The sequence below is a fragment of the Pseudophryne corroboree genome, chromosome 9 (assembly GCF_028390025.1).
Source record: "Pseudophryne corroboree isolate aPseCor3 chromosome 9, aPseCor3.hap2, whole genome shotgun sequence".
NCBI classification, from domain to species: domain Eukaryota; kingdom Metazoa; phylum Chordata; class Amphibia; order Anura; family Myobatrachidae; genus Pseudophryne; species Pseudophryne corroboree.
In genome coordinates, this window is record NC_086452.1 from 227,786,293 (window position 1) to 227,807,651 (window position 21,359).

The following is a 21,359-nucleotide window of genomic DNA, read 5'->3' on the forward strand; positions in this document are numbered from 1 at the left end:
AAGTTAAAACTGCTACAATATAAATCTTTTTTACTGCTAGTCGCATATGATAATTTGTTTCATTTATGTGAACTCGCAGAACAGCGATACATTGTATTGTGTGAAATTTGTATTTGCTCATTTATTAGAATCCACAGAACAATTATACAGTACATTGTATTGTGTGAAATGTGCTCATTAAACAGATAATTTCATATACATTTAATTAATTTCTTGTAGAGTGCTAGAACCCACATCCCTATTTGAAATGCAATTTTCTCTTACGTCCTAGAGGATGCTGGGGTTCACATTGGGGTATAGACGGGTCCACCAGGAGCCATTGTCACTTTAAGAGTTTGAGAGTGTGGGCTGGCTCCTCCATCTATGCCCCTCCTACCAGACTCTGTTTAGAAAATGTGCCTGGAGGAGCCGGTCACAGCTAGGGGAGCTCTCCTGAGTTTTCCTAGTAAAATGTTGTTTTAGAGTTTTTTGTTTTATAGGGAGGCTGCTAGCAACAGCCTCCCTGCAGCGAGGGACTGAGGGGGGGAGCACTGCCTGCCCTGCGGGGTCTGAGCCACTGTCTCCGCTGACTGGACACTGAGCTCCAGAGAGGTCTGATCGTGCTCCTCCACAGGGGACCGCTCACCCCAGCAGCATGCCGCAACCATCTTGCAGAGCTGAAGAATCAGTGGCGAGTGAGACACCGACCCCCCTAGCAAGTGGGGGGTCGGTGTGAAGATGGCGGCAACAGGGTAGGAGCGCAGTATTAACTGCACTCTGGGGATGGCACAGCGGTACATGGTGCGGCACTGTGAGGGGCGCCCTGAGCCAGCGCTACACCCTACACTGGTCCTGAAGCCTGTCGGGGTCCCAGGATTTCATCCAGCACTAAATCCTCAGGCCAGTATAAGCAGAAGAAGAGCAGGAAGACAGGGCCATTTTGGGGGCGGAGCTTCTCCTCAGAGCGGACCCAGCAGCGTTTCGGTGCCATTTTCCTGCCTGCACAGCGCTGACCAGGAAAGAAGGTCCCTCCACAGCAACTCCAGCTATCTATAAACGGTACCAGGGGGTTGTGTAGAAGGGGGGTGGGGCTGTAATACGACTGTGTATCCTATTAAGGTGCACAGTCAGCGCTGACAAAGGGTCACCCTTTGGTAAAAGCGCTGTGTGTGGGTTGGCTCCAATCTCTGTATCTCTCTTGCCATTCTTGGGGGGGGAACTCTGTCTGCCCTCACGTGTGTGTGTGTGTGTGTGTGTGTGTGTGTGTGTGTGTGTGTGGTGTTTGGTGGTCTCCTTTAGCTATGTCCAGGGACACTGTGTCATATGTTGCGGAGGATATGTCCTCTCAGGATGATCCCATTCCATGTAATCAGGATAGCACTGATTCCAGCAAGGGAACCTGAATGGTTTTTCTCTATCAAATCTTGGATTACTCATATTTCTGACAGGGTTGCGAGTAATGAGTCTGCAACCCAGGTATTACAGAACTCCATGGCAGTATGGCCCGATTCTGGTACCTCAGAACGCCCCGCTATATACCCCCAAAAAGTGCGCTTGTTAACATCACGCAAGATGACATGGATACCGATTCTGATACCACAGACGGTAATGGGGATGTGTTGCGGGGGTCTGCCTCTCTTGCAAAGGGGGTGCAATGGGTGATGAAGGCTATCAGGGATGTGTTAAATATAAACGATACCACACCTGAGCAGGTTGAGGAGGCTTTTTTCACTGAAAATAAGAAAGCCTCGCTAACCTTCCCTGCGTCAAAGGAATTGAATGGTATATTTGAGAAAGCATGGGAAAACCCGGAGAAAAAAATTCCAGATCCCTACAAGGGTCCAGGTGGCATTTCCTTTCCCTGAGGAGGATAGGAAAAAATGGGAAAACCCGCCTATTGTTGATGCATCTGTGTCCAGACTCTCAAACAAGGTGGTTTTACCTGTTCCAGGATCTACCGCCTTAAAGGAGCCGGCTGATAGAAAAATTGATAATACACTTAATTCAATGTACACTGCTTCAGGGACCATATTACGTCCCACTATTGCTAGTGCATGGATTGCAAGGGCTATAGTAAAGTGGTCGGCTACCTTACTAGAGGATTTGGATACGATGGATAGAGGGGATGTTGAATTGTTTTTGCGTAACATTCATGATTCAGCAGGTTTTATGGTAGAATCCATGAAAGACCTGGGTTCCATGGCTGTGGGGATCTCTTCCATGTTTGTTTCAGCTCGTCGGGCACTGTGGCTGCGCCAGTGGTCTACCGACGTGGAATCCAGGAAAGTGTGGAGTCCCTACTCTACACAGGTCAGGCTCTCTTTGGGGAAGCTTTGGATGCGTGGATATCCACTGCTGCAGAGGGTAAGGCTCCGTTTCTTCCCTCAGCTGCTCCTGCTCCGAAGTAATACTTCTCTTCATCAGCATTTCAATCCTTTCGGCGTAACAAGCCTAGAAAGGCCAAACCGTCCAATACCTTTAGGGGAGGTTGCGTTAAATCCAAGAAACCTGCTGCTGTAGGTTCCCAGGAACAAAAGCCTGCTTCAGGTACGCCAATGTTCTCCGCATGACGGTGGACCGCGCAGCCTGGAGGTGGGGGCGAGACTCAGACAGTTCAGTCACGTCTGGGTATCATCCGGCCTGGATCCCTGGGTGATAGATATTGTGTCCCAGGGATACAGGCTGGAATTTAAAAATCTCCCTCACCGATTTTTAAATCAGGCTTGCCAGTTCTACTGGCTGACAGAACTGTACTACAGGAAGCTTTCCAGAAGTTGGTGGAGGCACAGGTCATTGTACCAGTTCCTCCTCCTTTACAAACCACAGGTTACTATTCGAACCTTTTCATGGTACCGAAGCCGGATGGTTCGGTCAGGCCCATTCTGAACCTAAAATCACTGAACCCCTTTCTAAAGGAGTTCAAGTTGGAGTTTCTCAGGGCGGTGATATCAGGTCTGGAAGAGGGGGAATTCCTGGTATTCCTGGATATCAAGGATGCGTACCTCCACATTCCGATTTGGCTGCCGCATCAGGCTTATCTCCGTTTTGCATTGTTGGATTGTCATTTCCAGTTCCAGGCCCTGCCATTCGGCCTCTCAACAGCACCGAGGGTGTTCACCAAGGTGATGGCAAAGATGATGGTTCTCCTCCGCAAACAAGGGGTGAACATCATTCCATATCTGGACGATCTGCTGATAAAGGATTCATCCAAGAAGAAGCTGTTGCAGTCCACTGTTTCACAACGCACCTACTCAGAGTCCACGGTTGGATTCTGAATCTCCCAAAGTCACATTTGAAACCGACCCAGAGGTTGTCTTTCCTGGGGATGATCCTCGACACAGAAGTACAGAGGGTGTTTTCTTCCATAGGAAAAGGCGTTGGTGATACAAACAATGATCTCGGATGTCCTGAAGCCAGCCCAATGTCAGTTCATCATAGCATTCACCTTTTGAGAAAGATGGCCTCTTACGAGGCTCTCCAATACGGGATGTTCCATACTCGGGCCTTCCAACTGGATCTCCTGGACAAGTGGTCAGGATCTCATCTCCACATGCACCAGGATTCGTCTGTCGCCAAAGGCCAGGATTTCACTCCTCTGGTGGCTCCAATTGCCTCACCTTCTGGAGGGCCACAGGTTCGGGATTCAGGACTGGGTCCTTCTAACCACGGATGCGACCCTTCGGGACTGGTGGGCAGTTACTCAGGTGCAAACATTCCAGGGAAGGTGGTCAAGTCTTGAAGTCGGCCTGCCCATCAACATCCTGGAACTAAGAGCCGTCTACAACGGTCTTCTTCAGGCGGCCCATCTTCTAAGAAATCGGGCCATTCAAGTGCTGTCGGACAATGTAACGACAGTGGCCTACATAAACCGACAGGGCGGAACGAAGAGCAGAGCTGCAATGTCAGAGGTGACCAGAATCATCCTCTGGCCAGAAAGACACGCATTGGCGCTCTCCGCAATCTTCATTCCGGGAGTAGACAACTGGGAAGCAGACTTCCTCAGCAGACACTATCTCCATCCAGGGGAATGGGGTCTCCATCCGGAGGTGTTCAAGGAAATTACAGACCTATGGGGTTACCCCAAATAGACATGATGGCCTCTCGTCTCAGCAAGACGCTTCGATGCTATTGTTCCATGTCGAGGGACCCACAAGCAGTGGACGTGGACGCCCTGGTGTCTCCATGGGTGTTCCGGTCGGTGTATGTGTTTCCACCTCTTCCACTCATTCCAAGAGTTTTAAAGCTCATAAGGAGATCACGGGTTCAGGCGATCCTCATTGCTCCGGACTGGCCAAGGCGGGCTTGGTATGCGGACCTTCTGAATCTCTTGCAGGAAGAGTCGTGGCCTCTTCCTCCTCTTCGGGAGGATCTGCTGCTGCTGCAGGGACCTTTCGCCTATCAAGACTTATCGTGGCTACGTTTAACGGCATGGAGGTTGAACACCTGATACTTACTCGGAAGGGCATTCATACCCTGATACAGGCTAGGAAAGGGGTAATGTCTAAACATTACCATCGTATTTGGAAGAAATATGTTTCTTGGTGTGATTCCAAGAAGTTTCATCTCGGACAGTTTCTCCTCTTCCTGCAAGCAGGTGTGGATATGGGCCTGAGGTTGGGATCTGTGAAGGTCCAGATTTCGTCCCTCTCCATCTACTTCCAGAAACAATTGGCTGCCCTCCCTGAAGTTCAGACTTTTTTGAAGGGTGTTCTGCACATCCAACCTCCCTTTGTACCACCTACGGCACCTTGGGACCTTAACGTGGTGTTGCAGTTTCTCCAGTCGGATAGGCTTGAACCTCTACAGGAGGTTGAGGTCAAATTTCTTACTTGGAAGGCGGTCACGTTGTTGGCCTTAGCTTCTGCTAGATGTTTGTTGGAATTAGGGGCTTTGTCCTGTAAAAGTCCTTACTTGATCTTCTACGAAGATAGAGCTGAGCTGAACGGACACGTCAGCAGTTTCTTCCGAAGGTTGTGTCGGCATTTCATGTCAACCAACCTATTGTGGTGCCAGTAGCTACTGACTCCTCAATTACATCAAAGTCCTTGGATGTTGTAAGGGCTCTGAAGATATATGTGATGAGAACTTCTCGTCACAGAAAGTCGGACTCTCTGTTTGTCCTATATGATCCCAAGAAGATTGGGTGTCCTACTTCTAAGCAGACTATTTCTCGCTGGATTCGGTTCACTATCCAGCACGCTTACTCTACGGCAGGACTGGCGTGTCCAAAATCTGTTAAGGCCCATTCTACTCGTAAGGTGGGGTCTTCCTGGGCGGCTGCCCGGGGTGCCGAGCTGCAACTTGGTCTGGGTCGAACACATTTTCAAAGTTTTACAAGTTCGATACTTTGGCCTCAGATGATCTGAAGTTCAGTCAGTCAGTTCTGCAGGAGCCTCCGCGCTCCCTCCCGTTCTGGGAGCTTTGGTACATCCCCATGGTACTAATGTGGACTCCAGCATCCTCTAGGACGTAAGAGAAAATAGGATTTTGGTAACCTACCGGTAAATCCTTTTCTCGTAGTCCATAGAGGATGCTGGGCGCCTGCCCAGCGCTTCGTTTTCCTGCAACTGTTATCTGGTTCAGTACGACTTTGTTTAGTTATGTACTGCATTGTTACTTGGTAAGTAGTGTTTTAGCAGTTGCTGAGTTTTCAAGCTAAGCTAGCTTGATGTGCCTTGTATGTTTGAGCTGGTGTGAATATCACCACTATCTGTGTTAAATCCTTCTCTCGAAGATGTCCGTCTCCTCGGGCACAGTTTTTAGACTGAGTCTGGTAGGAGGGGCATAGAGGGAGGAGCCAGCCCACACTCTCAAACTCTTAAAGTGCCAATGGCTCCTGGTGGACCCGTCTATACCCCATGGTACTAATGTGGACCCCAACATCCTCTACGGACTACGAGAAAAGGATTTACCGGTAGGTAACCAAAATCCTATTATATACAGGGGCCGGGGTACCCGTGCCAGGGTTCAAGCAGCAGTCAAGACTACACGCTCTAACAAGTCCACTTAGAAGCGCTTAGTCTCTGTTAACTTTACATTTGCATTCTTTTTATTATTTCTTTGTTACTTTAGCCTCCAGCTTTTCCCTGGCCTCTCTGAATACAGGAGACAATGAAAGTGTGAATTCTGGGAAAAGAACACCAAGGTATGAGAAATACATTTTGAAATGGCCAAAAATGTAACTTTTACAGTGATTTTCTATTTACAATACACATTTAGAAATGACTAAACTTTGTAATGCTACACCTACAAATGTGTCCTCATAAATCTAGCCTCCATAAACCATGTGCCGCGTGATGCCTGGCATGAGTGAGACGGCAGTTCCTGGGCAGTTCTCTTTCGCATCACTGTGTAAATAAGAGGCACAAGCAAACTCTGTGTGCGGCTGTATCCACATATGAAATTCTATTTTCCATTTTTTTCCAGGAAAACACTGTAGCGTAGCATTTCGTATGCAGATACAGCCATGGTCGCACTTAGAATATAAGCATGCTGCATATCATTTTAATCAGCAGAGGTTTGCTATTGTATCTTATTCACATAAAAATGCGAATAAGATGCATTTTCGGGGGGGAAATGCACAAAAAGATGCCCAGAGTTAGTAGGCGTGCTCACGACTATGCAAGACTATGAGGGTTGTTTAACATGACTGCAGTAACAATATAGAGGACACATCTGTAGATAACATGGCAATGTAGCATTGTCTGTGGGTACTTTTGTGTAATGTGATTTTTCCGCTGATGTTTCTCCTGCTCGGCCTACAGTTTGAAAATTAGTGCTATGTTATGGCAGCCCTTGCATGTTTACTTTGGGAATAGTGTTATTGCTCAAGTTAGCCGTTTGAACTTATTGTGTAACTCCGTACATCACAGTGCAACTAGTTTGTGCGGTACGCAGGCAAAGTGAAAGATATTCTGAATAAAGGAACAGCATAGAGTGAATATAGAAAGGATGACAATGATATATAAAACACAGCATGAGAGGGATGGCCCTTTCCTTATTACCATTTCTTTTATTCGGTATGTTCTATTTTTCAGCCCGTTTAGGTCAGAATCTGCGGAAGGATTTCTGTCACCTGGCCAGTGCGGCAGTCGTAATGGAGAGAAAGATTGGGAAAATGCCTCCACAACTTCTTCAGTGGCGTCTCTTACGGAGTATACAGGTGCGTCACCCTTAGGCAGTGATAATATATGTGTTTTTGTAGGTATATATCTATATACATTGAGCAAACTCTTTGCCTCACCAGTACTCAAAGAGATTTAAGTAAAATAAAATAAGCTTTTCTTGTATGAACCAGTGTTGTGTATAGTCTATAGTTAACTGAATACAAGTGGAGAGGTCACTGCCACCCAAAGATTATATCACGCCTCTCCCAATACAGTGGAACTTGGCAGCTGGTTCTTCTTTCTCTACCTTACAGAATGGAGGAATAAGAATGGTGATTGATAAGATCAAGTTGAGAGTATGAATCTCAGTGCATTAGTGTACTAGCAACCTTATATTACAATTCTGTGCTCTTTCCACGAGCTGACACTGGGCTGTCACTTGTAGCCCGGTCAGTGCCGTTCCTTGCGGCGGGTGAGCCATGCAATCGCACGGGTCGCCCGCCGTGGCACTTTGTAGTTGCTATCTGCTCCCCATCCTCCCTCTTCCCTACTCCTCTTCTTAGAGGAGTAGGGAAGGGGGGGTGGAGTGACTTCCTAGAAGGGGGGGGGCGGAGTGACGCAGTTGCGTTGTGACGTCACGACATAACCGCGTCATTTCGCAAAACTTTACCTTGCCAACTATGTGAGTTATATTGGATCTTCCAGACTGATCATTATAGGATTTCATAGGCACACTATATAAAACATATCAGCTGAAGACAACGTAGGTCTTCCAGACACCTGTTCTATAGACCAAACTACCAAACAATGTAATTGTGCAATTTTGCCATCCCTTCTTGTGCCCCAGTTGGACAAAAATGCATTCATTTAGCCTATGTGAATGGTAACTAGTTGTATAACAGGGAGGCAGTCAATTTACCGACAGTCGGGATCCCGGCTGTTAGGAAACAGACACCGGAATCCCGACACCCGGTGAAATACCAGCGGTCGGCGTTTGCGGCGGGTATCTTGGCTGTCGGGATCCCGGCGTCGGTCTCCTAACATCCGGGATATCATGCTGATCCCGTATAACATTTATTAAACATTTCTGCAATACTTTCTTAATTTATATACTTGCTAATAATATACTGATTGAAAATGGATACAAATTAGACTATGTCAATTTCTACCAATATCAAGCCCTTGGTCGCCATAAAATATCAACACTGTTGACATTAATTAATAAATGTTTATAGTTAGAAAAGAAAAAAGTTAGCCTTCTATGGTGACATTTCTGGGTACAGGATTTTGACCAAATCGTACTCATCCCTCTATGACGCGAACTACCCTTCCCTAATTAAGGCACTCACGCAAAACTTACTTTCCTGGGAAAAACTTTTTATATCCTGGATAGGTCGGATTAATGTTCTTAAGATGAACGTTATTCCCAAACGTCTATATTTATTTCAGACCCTACCCGTCTCAGACGCTGTCCGGGTCCTGACATCTTTTCAAACTCAGTATGGTACATTTATTTGGAATGACAAAAAGCCCCGCTTACGCAGAGATATTCTCCAGAAGAGCTTGACATGTGGTAGCTTGGGCCTCCCAGCGTTATCCAGATACTATTACGCCTCTAGACTCAGCCAGATGGTGGCTTGGCATTCTCCATGGGATTCAGAGATGGGTGGACATGGAAACTGATCTTGTTCGGGCTGACTCTGTCTTTCGCCTCCCTTGGCTCCCCCGCCATTCCAGATCTGCCATTGCTCACTCTATACCGACTGTTGCCCTCACATTGTCAGTATGGGATTTGCTGGCTTCTAAATTCTCCGTCTTTGTTTACCCCTCGCCCCTGACTCCTTTGTGGCACCATCCGTCTTTTCCTCCCGGTTGCTCTCACCTTATGGCCTCTGCGTGGTCTGCAGTGGGCATCACCCGCTTTCACCACTTATTGTGTAGGAATGTTCCACATTCTTTCGCTGAACTTCAAGAGCGATATTCCATTCCTATATCTTTCTTTTACCAGTACCTTCAAATGAGACACTTTGTCTCTTCCTCTCTTAGGGAATCCGCTCCACCCCGTAGTCCGTCGTCGCTCGAACGTCTCTGCATTCATCACCCCATTGACGGGTATTATTTCTCTATTGTATCACACTATTTTGTCTTTAGATTCTCTCCCCCGTTGCTGCTCACAAACTATCCTGGGAAGCAGACTTGGGGATGACTCTGGAGGAGGATACATGGGAAACTATTGGGATGAATATCTCTAAATGTTCCATTAGTGTCTCCGTTAAGGAAAATTTCTACAAAATTTACACTCGTTGGTATTTAGTCCCAGTACGACTACATCAGATTTATCCTTCTGTATTTAACCTTTGTTGGTGTCAATGTGGCCAGTCAGGCTCTTTTTTCCACATGTGGTTGGAGCTGCCCTAAACTTGCCCCTTTTTGGTCCCTAGTTCATTCAATCATATAGTCGCTGATTCCTACTAGTACTTCCATTACACCAGCTACATTACTCCTTTGTGCCCCTGCCTGCCAGTTGACAACCCTGAAAATAAACTGGTTCTACATGTAGCATGTGCCGCTAAATTACAAATTGCCAAAGCTTGGAAACAAATTTCCCCTCCTTCCTGAACCGAACTCATGAGCCGTGTTTGGTTCGTGGCCAAAATGAAATACCTTTCCAGCCTGGTGAACAACACAGTGGACAAGCATCATACCGTTTGGGCACCTTGGTATAGTCTCTACAATACCGCCCTCCCAGGCCTTTCCTAAACATACCTTTTCTTTTTTCCCCACGTTCCGGCTTGCTCCTAGCTTTTAGACTTGACCTCTCCCCCCCCCCCCCCCCTCTTTTTTCTCTGTCAGTTTTCACCCCTTCCCCTCTGGCCATGTTCCCCTCTTATTCCTCTACATTCCACCCCCTTTATGAATCCCGTTTCCTTACCCTACCCCTTCCCTACCCTTACTATACATTTCTTTAGCGTTCCCCCTGTGGCCCACTGGCTGGTCCACCTGGGGGTATACTCATTTTCAAATTACCATGTACAAATTGTCTTTAACACTGTATATCTTCTGGCATGTTTTTATTGTCTAACGCTTTTTGACTTTGTTATCTTTGATTCTATACAGCACATTTTCAGATTGTACTCTGGTTAATGATGTTTGTTTATACTTTTATTCCTTCAATAAAATTTTTAGATTGAAAAAAAGAAAAGAAAATAAGAAGGGACAGTGTTTCCAATGCTTCAGTACTTGAACACACATTTTTAGTCATTGCACAGATGTGTCTGCATACGCCATGGCCGCAGTCGCGCCAAACAGTCCTAGCCTCTTATTTGCTCAAAATGTGCATCTTACTTGCACAAATTAAGCACATGTAAGCTACAAAACTACGTGCCGAGACTGCACTGATCAATTTGATGTGACATTTGTACATCTGTGTGGCGAACGAGTCTGAACCTGTATACAAAGCGATGCCATGCAGCGGCTTGTGGCTTTTTCTCATGCCAAGTTCTGTTGCACTTCATCTGCAACTTTGTACATATTTAAAACTAATTCCTGTGCAATTAAGTCACAGCCCGGCATCTGAAGCACAGATTGAGTGATGTCTCGCTGCATTTTGCATTGCAGATAAGATGCAAAATGTTGTAAATTCGGCTGGTGCTATCAGTCTTATTTATCTCTTATTTCTCTACTGTCTGTTTATTGTATTGTTCTGTAAGCTCGAAGTATATGAGGTCGATGTATTTCTTCTTTCAAAACATTGTCCTTTTATAACACTTATATGACTTTGTTTTATTGTGTATATAGGGGCTGATTCAGGTTGTATCGCAGTGTGCGATCCAACTGCAAAAAAGGAGAAAAAGATGCAGGCGCATGCACAGCGCCCGTCCTGTGCATGCGCCCGCACTTTCTGAGGGGCGTCCCGCAGAAATTGCGAACGCCTCTGCCTGTCATTCAGGGCGGAGACGAAGTGTTGCAGGGCAGAGGCAGCCAAAATGGGGGCAGGGTGGTGCAAACGGGCGTGGCAGGGGTGTGATCGCGGCAGCTGCGTGACGTCACGTGACGACCATGAACATGGCGGCGGGCCTCTTGCTGCTAAGAAGCATAAATTGTGATGTGCTCGCAATTTCTGCTTGTTGAAGAGGGGGGAGGCGGTGGTCAGCATGCTGGGTGGCCCCCCAGCATGCGATCCAAAGGATTGCACATTCTGATAAATAGCAGAATTTTGCAATCCTTACTGAATTAGCCCCCATAGTGTGATATGACTGGACTCCACACACACACCAGTTACATTGGGTCTATGTTACTACGGTCGTTCTTGGCCCTTGAGCCCCCCAATTGATGCCAAATAATGAGTCGGTGCCATCAAATATTTCATGTTATTTTATCGAATGACTTAGTTATTTTCGGAAGTTTACAACACTCTTTGATAGTCATGACGACTTATTTCACATTCTTACCACCAAGAATATTTATATTACTCGTATCACATATACCTTTTCATGGAAGTCTATTCTTGCTAATGTGACATTATTTTGATGCTCTGTTTGGTACTGCTCATTATGCGTATGTGTTATTTACTTTTTTCGACTGCAAATTCTTTTACTAATACTTGTTTGTGTATTCTATTTTATTTTGTGAAAACCAATAAATACATATATAAAAGAAAAGATGCAAAATGTACAGAAATTTGATACACTACACCGCTTGGTGCAGCTTAGTCGCGCCACCCCTCTTGTGCCATATAGCGTATTGAGGCTTGGTGGATGAGGACGCATTTCTAATTCACAGACCTGGTCTTTTAGAAAATTCTTAAAAGCCTTTACGTTTCTATCTTATCTAGTTGCATTACATTCCTTTAAAACAACATGGCAAATTCATCACAGCTTTTTCTGTGTGAGTCTTCCATCCGTGTTACATGCCATTTCTCACATATGCCATTATTGGTGTCGATGTGAAACCTGTAAATTATTGTAAAACCGGAACATTTTCTGAACTGATAATTGTACAACATTTAATGACCTAAATAAATGTAATTTTTGCATAATAAAAAGTATGAATGAACCTTATTTTACATACAGCTTCATTTATCACTGCATTGGGAAGGCCGCTCCAACTTAATTATTGCCTAAACATGGAAACTCAGGGGAAGACTTGGCTGAAATTCTTCATGCCACTTTCACTATTCTAGTGTTCTGTTTGGCTACATGTTCCTCTACAAAGAGCCACTTCATCCCCGGCTCTTCATCATATACCATTTTGAAGAATATTGCAAATATAGTAGGTACACTGTCCCTAGTCTAATGTACCCTTATTCGTTAGCGATGTCATCAGTACGAATTACAGGCACACCGTATGTATTATAAGATATTTTATAACACGCTAGACACTGAGGATTATATGGTTCAATAAAAATATAAACATTCCTCTACATATAGCATACTTTTTTTTATCATTTACTCTTGCAATATAGTGTGTATATATATAGTATGTCCTCAGCTGGTAATGAGTGCTTATTGCCCACAGGACCAAAGTTGTACAAGGAGCCCAGTGCTAAATCCAACAAATATATCATCCAGAACGCGATCTCTCATTGCTGCATGGCTGGCAAAGTGAATGAAGGCCAAAAAAACAAGATTCTGGAGGTTTGTACTAGGCTAAATTACAGTACTAGAGCTCATATAAGCATGCAGATTGTACATTGCTGGTAGTAATGTTTATGCTGTGATTTTTCTGTCTGTTTGGGGGGGGGGTTTTATGCTGCCTGTAAATATAAAAATACATATTTGCATTGTGATGACTGAAGTATATTATCTCTGATGCCGACATAAATGTACTTAAAAGAAAATTTAAGAGCTGTGTATCCTATAAGCACTTTTATTTCTATGGAATTTAGCTCACATCCTATAAATTCACATTGATTGCCTCACTCTCCTACTAAATCTACAGTGTTTATTTTACTTAAATACTAGAATCTGGCATTGGCCCACAGAGGAAAGTACTTTCTGCACGGATGTATGTAAGAGCATACAGTGTGAGCCACTTGCGTAGAAGGCCATTGGCACTGAGAGGAAGGTACTTTCTGCACAGATGTATATAAGAGCATACAGTATGAGTCCCTTGTGTAGAAGGCCATTGGCACTGAGAGGAAGGTACTTTCTGCACAGATGTATATAAGAGCATACAGTATGAGTCCCTTGTGTAGAAGGCCATTGGCACTGAGAGGAAGGTACTTTCTGCACAGATGTATATAAGAGCATACAGTATGAGTCCCTTGTGTAGAAGGCCATTGGCACTGAGGGGTAAGTACTTTCTGCACAGATGTATATAAGAGCATACAGTATGAGTCCCTTGTGTAGAAGGCCATTGGCACAGAGAGGAAAGTACTTTCTGCACGGATGTATGTAAGAGCATACGGTGTGAGCCACTTGTGTAGAAGACCATTGGCACTGAGAGGAAAGTGCTTTCTGCGCAGATTTATATAAGAGCATACAGTATGAGTCCCTTGTGTAGAAGGCCATTGGCACTGAGAGGAAAGTACTTTCTGCACAGATGTCTGTAAGGGGTGTAGTACGGCTGACTGGCGGTCAGGAGACCGCCGGTCAGCTTACCGATGCCGGGATCCCGGCAGCATACCGACGCCGGGATCCCGGCGGGGAGGGGCGAGTGCAGCAAGCCCCTTGCGGGCTCGCTGATCTCGCCACGCTGCGGGCTCGGTGGTGACCTGCGGTCGCCACAGGTTCTGTTCCCACTCTATGGGTGTCGTGGACACCCACGAATGGGAAAAGTCCCTGTTGGTCGGCATGCCGACCATCGGGATAGTGAGCCATCGGGATGGTGGAGGAGGTCATGTGACTGTCGGTCTCCCGACCGCCGGTCACATGAATACCACCCGTCTATAAGAGCATACAGTGTGAACCACTTGCTTGGAAGGCCATTGGCACTGAGAGGAAAGTGCTTTCTGCATGGATGTCTGTAAGAGCTTATAGGGGTATATTCAATTAAAGTCGGATCCATTCCGACATGTATTTGTCGGAATGGATCCGACAACCCCTATTCAATCCCATCTAAAATTCGACTTTTTCAAGTCGAATTTAGATGGGACCCAGAGGAGGCGAGGGGGGCGAGCCGCGGGGGGACAGCCGGCGGCAGCCAGAGGAGATCAGCGCTACGGTGTAGCACTGCAGCTGGATGTCACTCAGCCGCCCGACCTCACGGCAGCTTCCACCTGGCTCCAGCAGCGTGCTGGAGCCGGAGGGAAGCTGCCGTGAGGTCGGGCGGGTGAGTGACATCCAGCTGCAGCGCTACTGTAGCGCTGATCTCCCTGTATGCCCGCCGGCTGTCTCCCTGCGCACCCCCCCTTGCCTCCTCCGGGTCCACATCTCAGTCCGACATCATTTTGATGTCGGACTGAGATGGTCAAAAAGGGGGCCAAAACCAGTCGACCTTTTGTCCATGTCGACCTTTTTGTTGTCCACCTGGAGTCCCAGACCCCATGAAAGTACACTGTACTAGAAGTGATGTAACCAGATTTATTACTGTGGCTTATATCACCTTGTTATTATTTGTGTACCAGTTTTCATACATTCCTCCAATATATTACATTTCATGTCAGCAGAGGGTGTGGTATACTAGATAGACAGTGTCTAGTTAGACAGTCAATAGATAGACACCACATGTTAGACAGTCAAAAGATCGACATAAAAAAGGTAGACACCAAATTTATTTTGCATTTTTGGGGTTTGTCTGGATAGTTTTGTAATCTGGGACCCCTAATTGTAGAAAGGCACCCCCTCACTGGGCTCTCTTTGCTTGCCACGCTCTGGGCTCTGTGGCTCGCTGCGCTCGCTACAAGGTTTATAACCAACTCTACGCCGACATGGATAGAGAAGGTATAAAATAGTCAAAAAACGTGTAAAAAAATAAATAAAAAAACGGTCTACTTTTTTATGTCGACCATTTTCATGTCAACCTTTTGACCCTGTCAACCTTTTGTACTGTCTGCCTTTTGACACTGTCGACCTAATGTCTGTCTAACATATGGTGTCTGTCTATTGACAGTCTATCATGTCTATCATCCGGATACCGTGGGCAGATAACTTACTTTTCCTTTGAACATTGCTTTTCTTGAGATTCATTTTGACTTTTGCAGTGTCTCCTACTCCAACAAATATATTGTATCTGATTTACTTCTAATTATCAGTTCTAATGACATGCTAATCTGCCTCTGTGCACCACTTTCACAGGAAATGGAGAAGTCGAACGCCAGCAACTTCCTGATCCTCTTTCGTGACTCAGGGTGTCAATTCCGATCTGTATACACGTACTACCCAGAGATGGAGGAGATTAACAAGCTTATAGGCATTGGGCCACGCTCCATAAGCCGCAAAATGATGGAAGGCCTCTACAAGTACAACTCGGATCGCAAGCAGTTCAGCCTCATTCCAGCCAAAACTATGTCCGCCAGTGTGGATGCTGTGACCATACACAGTCACCTGTGGCAGGCTAAGAGACCTATGACTCCCAAAAAACTGCTCTCTCCCAAGGCATAGCGATGGCTGGCGAAGAATTAACCCACCTGACACTTGTTGCCAATGAGACTTTGGTTGGGTGAACACAGACACTTCGTACTGCTGTCTTTACACACAACTGGAATGTAGGGCAGTATTGATGAGGGGTGGGGTGGGGTAAACAAAGGGATGAGGGAGGGTGGTTATTTATCACAAAACTTTTTTGACTCGCGTAACTGGGAGGGAAAGTTGTATTTTATCTGAATTCAGGGGGCACGTACAATACGGACTCAGACATTGAAGCACTGATATTTGCCCATATTAGGTGAGTGGAATGACTCGGCATTGCTTGCTTTTAGCATTTTTATTCTGGGTTGTGTGCGTGCAAGATGATGATGAGTTCATATGGGTAAATTTGAACTTTATCTTTTGATTTTATGTGAGGATTATTTGCTGTTTGGAGAAGTGTGTGACTGAAATAAGTTAAACCATATCCCTGCCAGGAAGGGCAGCAGCGTATAAGTTTGTGAGTGTTCCTGAGCTCTCTAGCACTATGAGGGCTATGAGAATTGGCCAGCTTACCTCAAAAATGCAAAGCCAGTAAGCATTTATTTGGTTGATCGCATTGCAGGTTAAGTGTTACAATGAAAGGAGTATATTATTCCCTCTCCAGCCTGACATTCCCAGAATGCACAGCGCTACTATACAGCGCCTAGTGTAGTCAATACACATTTATACTGTCTATTTTTATCACCTCATGGAGAGTGACTATATCTGTTTTTATTTTATAACTATTTTTTTTTTTTTAATTATGTGTTGGGCATAGAGCTTAAATCTTTATATTGGCAAACACTAGTCTTAACAGTTTACTGTCAGCTTAATGTCTCCCAATAAGGTATGAGGTATAGCTTTTGAAAAGTACACAACTGTTTAAGTATTCACTTTATTTATCAGTATGTGTGCATATTAGGACTGCCTAGTGTGTGACATCACCTTGGCAGCCACAGCTAGATGTACTGAAATAACACGTAGACCCACGTGACCAGACCAGTCATAAGCTCCGCCTTCACATTACATCACCGTGTGCAAAGCTAGAACCCCTCAGTAACATATGCGCTATGTGACACAGTGGACCAACTATTGTAAATCGAGTGCCAATGTAAAGATATAGAAGCAGTGCTAAGGGAGAGGGAGGTATTAGGCAGTAGGATAAAACACTAATGCTGCAGGACAGGACACCTCTGTCTTGTCTAGTTACTTGCATGCACTTTCAAGAATGAAAGAAAAGCGTGTTTGGGTGTTTTTTTTTTATTGTCAATTTTAAAACCAAGTATGGTTGTTTTTATGAGAATTATTGTAAAGTGTTTCATATCATGTGAAAATTTACTTTTTTTTTTTTTTAAGCTAACTTCAAAGAGAATCGTTATGGTCATTACATTTTACACAGTTTTTCACTTTAAAATCTATTTTTATTACATATATAAGTAAACAGCATGGCCGGAGTATGAATTGTATTGTAATTTAATTTTTTTTTATACTTTAACAATTTACAGATATATTGGGGGAATGTAATCTAGTTAATTTACTAATGCAGTTCACTCACCTGATGTTTAAAAAAAAAGTTGTATGAACAGGATCAGATTAGTATTACATATGCATCTAGCTAAGTTATCCATGTATAGGCTCATCCTGTAAAAAACATGATGAGAGATGCAATTGTAGTGCAGTATCTCTCAGTACTGCACAGTACCAAACCTTTAAGTACTGCACTGCAGACTAGCGATGTTCAGAGTGCTTTATGAACCAGTCTATCACATCAGCTCTAAATTCTAACATTTCTGATACATTTCGTAGATGGCCTATTAAAATTTACCCAAAATTAAGCATAGTTCAAGTTGTGTCAGACTTCTCGTGCTTCAGTGGCTACACTCTTTCGCTGTTCGAGAAAAAAAAAAAGTTTTAAACATAGCCATTCGTGTTTTTTTTTTAATCTGCAGTTGCTGCTTATATATGTAGAACAGATGCGGTAATAAACAGCAGTACAACATAATAAGGCGACGTTGTCCATGTAATGCATTGGTGCAGGGTATCTTAATGCCAGTCCTCAAGTGCCCACCAGTAGGTCATGTTTTATGGGTTTCTTTAATCTGAATACATATGTAATACCGATGGCCGGGATCCCAGCTGGCAGCAGGGCGAGCGCTTGAAAGCCCCTTGCAGGCTTGCTGCACTCGCCACGCTGCGGGCATGGTGGCTTGCTACAGGTTATATTCTCCCGCTATGGGTGTCGTGGACATCCATAGAGGGAGAATAGCCTGTGGCGGCATTTCACCACCTGTCGGGATTCCGCCGTCGGCATTGTTACCGCAGGGATCCAGACAGGCGGTCTCGTGATCGCCTCACCTTTAATCATGCACAGGTGATTTACTCTATTTTTCTGGGTCAGTAATTATCCCACCTGCTTCCACAGACAGAAATCCACAAAATATGACCAGTTGGGAAAGTTTAAGGTGTGAGAACCTTTGCATTGGGGTGAGTGCTCTTAAACTATGGTTTGTGAACAGCGGCAATATTTTTCCTGCTGCAGTTCCAGTCGTCATGGTATGAAAGTGTAGTGTACCTACAGTACAGGATTGTAAGGAAGAAGGGAATTAACATATTTCACTACTTGCTTGACTAATTGTTTCTGCCACCCTATTGTGTAGAATGAATTCCAATAATGATTTAGGCTAGTCCTCTGCCTGCTGCAAGATTTTAGGGTTCATTCCATCAAAGAAAACTCATTTTTATATTCTATCAGATTTTGGCAGGACTTGAACACAGTGCAGATACAGGTCTCCCATCGAGATGCAGTTAAATTGCTGGCAGTCGAGAAACTGGCGGTCAGGATACCGATGCCGGAATCCAGACTGCTGAGAATGCTGCCAGCCGAAATCCCAGCTCACAGGGGCTATTCCCACTTGTGGGTGTCCACGACTCCCATAGAGTGGGAATAGAACCTACACGAGCCACTGAGCTCATGAGGGGTTTTCTAGCGCTCGCCCCGCCCCCGGCATACTGGCGGGTAGGATGCATAGTTCATACTGATCACCTCCCATCCCTATATGCTATTGGGGTGGCATAGCTCTACAAACACACATTTAGCCATAAAATACAGTGCTACGTACTGCATTCATCCTCAGCAATATATTCATATTTCTATCGATATTTGCATTTGCAACCAGTTTCAGTATTAGAGGAAAACTAAATGACTTTCTAGTACCATTCACGACTGCTATCAGAACTCCGTTATCAGAAAGTATCTAAGTTACAGTAAAGCTGTTCTTGGGGAGGGGGATTTTTATTTTATTTTTTAAACCTTTGCACATTACACTTTCTGTCTGTGAGCCAGCCCATGTGGGTGTTCAATGGCTAATGAAGTATAATAGCTGCATTAAGCTGTAGAACCAATGTAAACATGACAATTATACTGTACATCACAGCTTTTATCATGATATGGAAACTTTTACATAGATATTTGTAAATGTTCTAAGATGTCTTCATATTGGACCAACTTCTGTTTTAGGCTTAAGGGGGCAGATGTATTAACCTGGAGAGGGCATAAGGAAGTGATAAACCAGTGATATGTGCAAGGTGATAAAGGCAGCAGCCAATCAGAGCCTAACTGTTAATTTACATATTGGCTGGTGCGTTATCACCTTGCACATATCACTGGTTTATCACTTCCTTATGCCTTCTCCAGGTTAATACATCTGCCCCAATATTCTTATTGCCATCTAAACAATCAAAACTGAGGGGCAGATGTATTAACCTGGAGATGGCATAAGGAAGTGATAAACCAGTGATAAGTACAAGGTGATACATGCACCATCCAATCAACTCCTATTGTTAATTTACATATTAGAGCTGATTGGCTGGTTCGTGCACACATCACTGGTTTATCACTTCCTTATGCCTTATCCAGGTTAATACATCTGCCCCTGAATACCTTACAGTACTTTTGCCAACTCCAGAAAAAGTGTTATATAGAATTTAGGAGTAACCATTTAATGTATTAAAAATCTTTGCTTTTTCCCAATGTTATTCATTTTTATTTCTGCTACTCGCATTCACTGCATGATCTATTTACACAGTGTTACTAAGTTTGTTACTTACAGTATTTTTTTTTTCTTTTTACATTCTTGAGCTTTCTACGCTAGACCTCATTCATGGTCCTTTGTTCTGCTTTGGGATATGTTTTATGTATAGGGGGGAATTCAGTTCTCAGTGATATGCCCTCCGCATGGTACAACTGCTCACATCCCAGAGAGTTCTAGTAGCCAAACATTGATTTTTCCATGTCAGTGACCACAAGGTGTTGGTGTTCTGACCATTCTGTTGGCATCTCACGCTCATCGTCTGGACTTGAATTCCCCCCATAGAATGTAATTTAACCCAAACTGCAATTAGCTCTAGCTGCAGAAACATGCAAAGTTGTTTTATTGGAATACGTTCTGTACAACGGATTATATATACTTTAGTGTGTTGTTCACATGGTATTTTATATTCTGTTGTTAACAGTGTTCTAATAACACAAATTGATCACTACTTTTCAACATATTCAAGACATACAGATCATTTACAAACATGACATTTTGTTTTAATGTTCGCAAGGATGTTTGCCTTATGGGTCTGTGCTATATTGTTTGCATGTAATTGAGATCTAAAACTCCATTGTATAAAATTCTGTATATAGGCGTGTATGTACACACATTATATATATATATATATATATATATAATATTAGGAAAAGGAAGCCTGCACTTTTTAGCTAAGAATCTCTTGCATCATCATCACTGCAAGCAGTGGAAAATAAAATATATCTGCCCTTTATCCTTTTCTTTTGTTTTAGTTGTATTTTTTTTAAAGGAGGTACACTATCCATTTCATTGTCTGTGCAACGTCTCCCTTATTGCAGATGCGTCCTTCTAAAAGAATTACAAAAATAAATTCTCCTATTTTATTCTGACGTTTGGATTAAATTGCTATTCTTTGTATCTGCCATTTTACTTTACATGTTGTTCCCAAAGTACTAAATCAAGTGATAATTTCTAAATAGGATTATAGAATCATATTCCATCGCTAGTGCAATATTTTTACTCAACAGCAACGGCAGAATGTGGAACTAATAGTAACTCCTCGTGTTAGACACTGCAGGGAAATACAACCTAATCATTGATTATCCGACTGCTGCACAGGCGGTGTGAAATCATTTTGCTGAATCTTTGTCCGAATGAATAAACTGCTAACGTAAGAGGCATAATTGGGTCTCTGGGTGGCGACCATCTTGAGGAAAGCTTAGGTCCTCCAGGCTACCTGGTGGCCCAGAGCTGGTCTAAAAGAAAACATGGATTGTATAGTTCAACAGTTTACAGACCGTGTTTATTCATAATCAGCAACTATCATATTGGTCATTGATCAGTCTATCACAGTTAGCCTATACAGCGCAACTTATTCATTATGTGTACATACACATTAACAACTATGGCTGACATCTTTAAAACATTGGTCCCCAGTCTATTGTGACAGACCTACCTTTATACGTTAAGAACCTCCATAATTCTGAAGCGGAGATCATCTATTCATTGATGTCATAAAACCACAGTGTTTTATTTTGATGCCAAACTCAATAAGACTATTCCCAATCCCTTTAATATTGGTGCACCAAGGGTCTGAACTCCTAGAAAGCTGGTTTCCAGAGTCCATAACCAGGATTGTACTTTGACACATGGAA

General features: G+C 44.1%; 1 protein-coding gene across 4 annotated transcripts in view; it reads left to right on the top strand.

Moving 5' to 3' along the window:
- The window catches only part of CAMSAP2 (calmodulin regulated spectrin associated protein family member 2), a 286,395-nt gene extending 265,939 nt beyond the window's left edge, over positions 1 to 20,456 (top strand). For all 4 annotated transcript variants that reach the window (XM_063940142.1, XM_063940143.1, XM_063940144.1 and 1 more), the window contains 4 exons: positions 6,052 to 6,124; positions 7,017 to 7,141; positions 12,603 to 12,721; positions 15,323 to 20,456. In XM_063940142.1, coding sequence (XP_063796212.1) covers positions 6,052 to 6,124; positions 7,017 to 7,141; positions 12,603 to 12,721; positions 15,323 to 15,628 — 623 coding nt within the window. In that variant the 3' untranslated portion in view covers positions 15,629 to 20,456. The remainder of the gene's footprint in view (positions 1 to 6,051; positions 6,125 to 7,016; positions 7,142 to 12,602; positions 12,722 to 15,322) is intronic.
- Positions 20,457 to 21,359: the final 903 nt, after the last annotated feature.